Raw genomic sequence first — 4,611 nt, 5'->3', positions numbered from 1 at the left:
TGCTGGCCTGTGCCCCTAGGGATATTTATGGCGTCTCTAGGTTAGTTTGCGTTTTTGCTGGGTGTGAGTACTAGCGCCCGAACCATTTGCCAGTACTTGCATACCCAGTGGCTGTGTGCCAGCTCGTACCTCGTGCGGAGGGCCTCGCGCCGTTTCCATCCTCTTTCTTCTCCCCCCCGGTTCGCGTCGCTAAACTTGAGGTGGCCGTGCACTTCAGGCGTGCACTCCAGGCTTTAAAAGAGCCATTAAATTTTGTTTTTTAGATGCATTTCGGCTTACTTTGCGTCTAAAGATGCAGCCCAGAGGTGCTCGTACCCTTATGCTGTTGATGCTTTTGCACGGCCTGGAAGCCCCACAGGCGGGGGCAGCTGCATCGGCACAGGATGGAGCGAATACAACTGTAGAACACCTGCGGGTGCTGGATCCTCCAGGGAGCAATTGGAGCTGGGGAGTTGGACACGAAGCGGAAGGCGTGGGCAAGGAGGGCCCTAGCTGGATGACTGTGAGGGAGGGGATGCGTTTGACGGAACCCCGGGAGAAAGTGCGGGGCTTGAAGACCGTCTTGACGGCTCTGCTGTTCATTGGGGGGTATTTGCTGGCCCACGTTCTGGCCAGCCCTGAACGAGGGCTTTCTGCGCTGAGCCGTGTTGAGTCGTTACAGGAGCCTGAGAACATGTGGCTTGCGAGCGCCGCGGCTGTATTGGGAATGTTTTTCTCTGGGCTGGGTGAACTGGTACAGTCTGTGTTATTGAGGCGTGGACAGTCAGTAAATTTGGCAAGTGAGGCCCACCAGCAGGCCAGCCGGAAAAGAGGACTGCCCCAGATGGTCACGGCAGCTTTCTTGTACGTCTCATGTTTAGGTGCTGCCCTGTACATGGGTCCTCTCTTCTCCATCGACAGGCTGCAGGCCCAGATCCTCAGCACGGCAGCTGCGGGGCTCTTCTTCTGGGGGGCGGCTCTATACTTCGATCCCTTTGGGCTGGTCGATTAGCTTCAGCGCAGACGAGAAGAAACAGTTCCTCCTTGGCCGCCAAGAGAAATATGCAGTATCCTTCGTTGGCGACGGCTGCACGAAGCAGATGACCTCGGGGTCCTCCGGGGTTCTTTTTTGTTACTTTTTTATTTGTGGGAAGCGGTAAGTATTGTGAAGCAATAAGAGCAGTTTTGTAGTTGAGGCATCTCTGCATGCATGAACTGCTGTCCAGTGCCAGCCCTTTCGCAGCTACTGCGAGACGTAAGTTTTGTCCGTGGAGGCGCTGAGGAGATTGATGAGCTACAAGGAACAAGCGAAACGAGCAAAGAGAGGTGATAAGTGCCTCTATGCTTCTCCACACTTAGTTTTTTTCCTGCCTCCTGTATAGTTGTTCATGTGTATAAGAATCGGGCACATGAAGGAGCCGCAACCAAATGCGTGAAGACGCGGAAAGGTTTGCGACTGTAGAAGCATTTTTGCCCTCACGAGGAGCAGCTCTTTGTAGAACTGCTAACTACAGTCGTTACAGTTTGTGCTACAGTGCATTGTGCTGCTGCTGCTTGCGGTGGCAGTGCGGTGAGCCATGCTAGGCCTGAAGTGTTCCAGGCAAGGACAAGCTGCTGGCGATCCCCTTGAAGGGGAGCGCGTGCAGGTAGAAAGGTAAAGGGGCGCCGCAGGGCTGTTGCATTCACATGGGAGGCAGACGTGTAGGGCAGTAGAAAAGCACGGAGTGTTGGGAAGGACTAGGCATCCAGCGACACTTAGAGCATGGTTAGCACGAGGGTTGGGCAGGGAGTTGTCATCTCGCGCGCGTCGCCTCTTCTATGGCTCGTACACGACGACGCCAGTGGTTGAGCAGCAAAGCGATTCAACTCGGCCGTCACTCTCTAGCAGAAAGAAGGCCCTGTAGTTGTGGGCAGGAGTTTCCTTTTCGGAGCGGCGGAGCCCTTGAGCAGAAGACCCAGCCAAAATATCGTATTGGGCAGGGAACGGGATGCATATATCCAGAGAGCCAAATGCTTCGTCTTCCCGTTGTCAATCAGTGTCCGATGGCCTTTCCATCTCTGTTACGGACCTCAAAAGAGACAAACAGCTTCAGCGCATATCAGGGCAGAGGTTCCCAATATGCCTAAGCCACAAGACGCATGTCCCCATCTCCACATCACGCAAGAGGTGTCTAGTGACTAACTGCAGCAAACAGCAGCCCCTCCTAAGCTGCACACCGCCACACTGCACGTCCTTCCAGTTCCGGCGCGAGCGGTCAACCGCTACCGGAACAAAATGCAGCAGTATGTGGGCCCAACGATAACACTTACACCTTATTGCAGCTGTGTGAGCAACCAACAGAACAAGCAGCAACGCAGGCCACTGCGGCAGAATTTGGCCACAGAAGGAACCAGCAGAGAATGCGCACTACGTAGACAGCCATGCTATGTAAGTCAATGCGGAAACTACGAGGAGGCTCCCCGTTGCCACTAAGTTCACCAAAAGGCTGTCGTGGGGATCAGTGCGTCCAGCGTTGCTTCACGGGCTAAGCGATCAAGAGGGCCGCCACATTGACGTTTTTCACTTTCCAGCGATCAGAATCCCGAGTTGAAGTGCGTCTGTAGAACCTGGACTTCTTCACAGAAATAAATAGACAAAGTTGGGGCTTCTTGTCCCCAGGTCCCTCAAAAAGCAGACATAGGGACGGCGGGAGAACCTTGCTTTGCCTACCTGGAAAGAGGCATCTGTCCACACGGAGAAGGATGCCCTCAGCTGCTCTTCAAACGGCTAAACACTGCAACAACCAAAACGTAAGCTCCAATGAGGCACCCCAAAAGGAGTCGGAAGGAGAGGGCCAACGCGAGAAGGGAAGAGGTAGCAAGAACGGAGATACCGAGCCAGTCGTCCTTCCCAAACTCAGCGTCGGGCAATCCGGAAAAGGAAGGCAGAAGCCACAAGTGGCTTATGCCGGCGGCTCGAGCTGTCCAGTTCTTCTACAGCAACGCAAGAACCTGTTCCATGAGCTTCAAATCAACTGCTCCTGCCGCTGAAGTGCATTCTTTACCCGCCTCTTGTGTGGCGCGCAGCACGTCCCGCTTGATCTGTTGTGCATTTGCTCGCCTTTCCTTTTCGGTCGAGATGACGCTCTGCAACGCCTCGTCCACCTTCTCGCTTGTCCATTGCACCTCTAACATCTCCACAAAACGAGGATGGTGATAATCCGATGCCCTTACTGCCTTCAGGTCACCCGAAAACACCTTAACGAAGTCGAAGAATTCCCGAAACGCCGACCCGTCGCCTTCCTGGGCCCGGCGAACCAGCTCGGCGGCATAGCCGCAGGCCCCAAGTCTTTTGTATTTCGCAGTAACTTCCATCCCGAGCAGCTCCCCTGACCCCCCCTCACTTAAGAAGGTCTGCAGTAATTTCTCTGGTATCATCATGTCCTCTCTCAGTCGATGCTGGCAGGCACCGAGGCAGTCCGCCAAACGCTCCGCCTGTCGTTGGGTAACGCCCGGCTGTTCCTTCTTCTTTTTCTTCTTTTCCTCTTTCTCCTTAGCCTCCTGAGCCCGACGCCACCACCCTCCAACGTGCCTGTCGAGTCTCTCCAAAAGGTACGAGCAACCCATTTTCCGCTTGTCCCGTCGTCCTCGCTTGCTCGGTGTCCGGCTCAGAGATCTTGGCGGCATGCCTTCCAATCCGGTCTCCGTCTCGGCGGCTAGAGGGGCGGTAATAGTCCCGAAGTCTTCCATTATATCGAAGCGCAACTCGACGCCCCTGCAGCGGTCGATGATGCCTTGCAGCACTGTCACGAGGAGCGCAGCTCTTTGCTTGTGTGCGTCCGCCAACTTAGGGTCAGCGTCACTGGAAGGTGCCACTGCCCGCACTCCATTAATGAGCTGTGCAATATGCTCAAATGTTCTCCTCCCCACCTGAGATTCACCAGAAATACATGTGTATTCACTTGCGAAGTGCGTTTGCACACTCTCATCCACACCCGCATACTGCACAACAAAGTTCGTAACAACAAGACATAGATCGTCCTGGGGAGCCATCAAACCCTCTTCTATCATATCTTCTACATTACCTGACATCTCGCTTCCCTCTCCGGGCGCAGATTCTGCTGCTGCCTCTGCACCTGTTGGCTCACCCGGCCTGTTCGCAGTTCCAGCAGGACCAAAAGGCTCCGTAGGCTCCAAGAGGTTCTCTGGCTCAGGAGGCGGCGGCGGGGGCATTTCGTCCGGTTGCTGTTGTAAAAGATCAGGGTCCGGAGGTGGTGGCGGGGGCAAATCATCCGGAAACGGTGGCGCGGACGCTCCGTCCGCAGGCGGTGCCGGGTACAGATCTCCAGGCGCTGGTGGCGGGGGCATGTCATCTTGAGAGGGAGGCAGTATATCCGCAGGCGTTGATGGTTGATCTGAAGGCTTCCAAGGGTGCGTACGTGGTGGAGGGGGTGGTGGAGCCGGTTTGCCAGGAGGTGAATGCCATTTGCCAGGGAACGGTCGCGGGACAGGCTGGCCAGCTAATGGTTTAGGGGTCAGTTTGCCAGGAGGTGGTTGAGGGGGCCATTTGCTAGGAAGAGGTGGCGGGAACGGTTTGCCAGGAGACGGTGGCGTGGCAGGGTGGTCACCTGGTGGTATAGGGGTCAGTTTGCC

General features: G+C 55.5%; 2 protein-coding genes across 2 annotated transcripts; one reads left to right on the top strand and one right to left on the bottom strand.

Annotated features, from left to right (window-relative positions):
* Positions 1-292: 292 nt before the first annotated feature.
* Positions 293-991, top strand: EAH_00009550 (hypothetical protein, conserved; the record flags this gene model as incomplete). Its single annotated transcript, XM_013391891.1, has 1 exon — positions 293-991. The coding sequence occupies one exon, from the start codon at positions 293-295 to the stop codon at positions 989-991; it is 699 nt and encodes a 232-aa protein (XP_013247345.1).
* A 1,961-nt stretch (positions 992-2,952) lies between these two features.
* On the bottom strand, positions 2,953-4,611 carry EAH_00009540 (hypothetical protein, conserved; the record flags this gene model as incomplete). Its single annotated transcript, XM_013391890.1, has 1 exon — positions 2,953-4,611. A coding segment is annotated over one exon (1,659 nt), but the record flags the coding sequence as incomplete, so codon positions are not given.

Source organism: Eimeria acervulina, genomic scaffold, assembly GCF_000499425.1.
Source record: "Eimeria acervulina Houghton genomic scaffold, Eah_scaff48, whole genome shotgun sequence".
NCBI lineage: Eukaryota > Apicomplexa > Conoidasida > Eucoccidiorida > Eimeriidae > Eimeria > Eimeria acervulina.
This window is presented reverse-complemented; position numbering and strand designations above follow the sequence as displayed.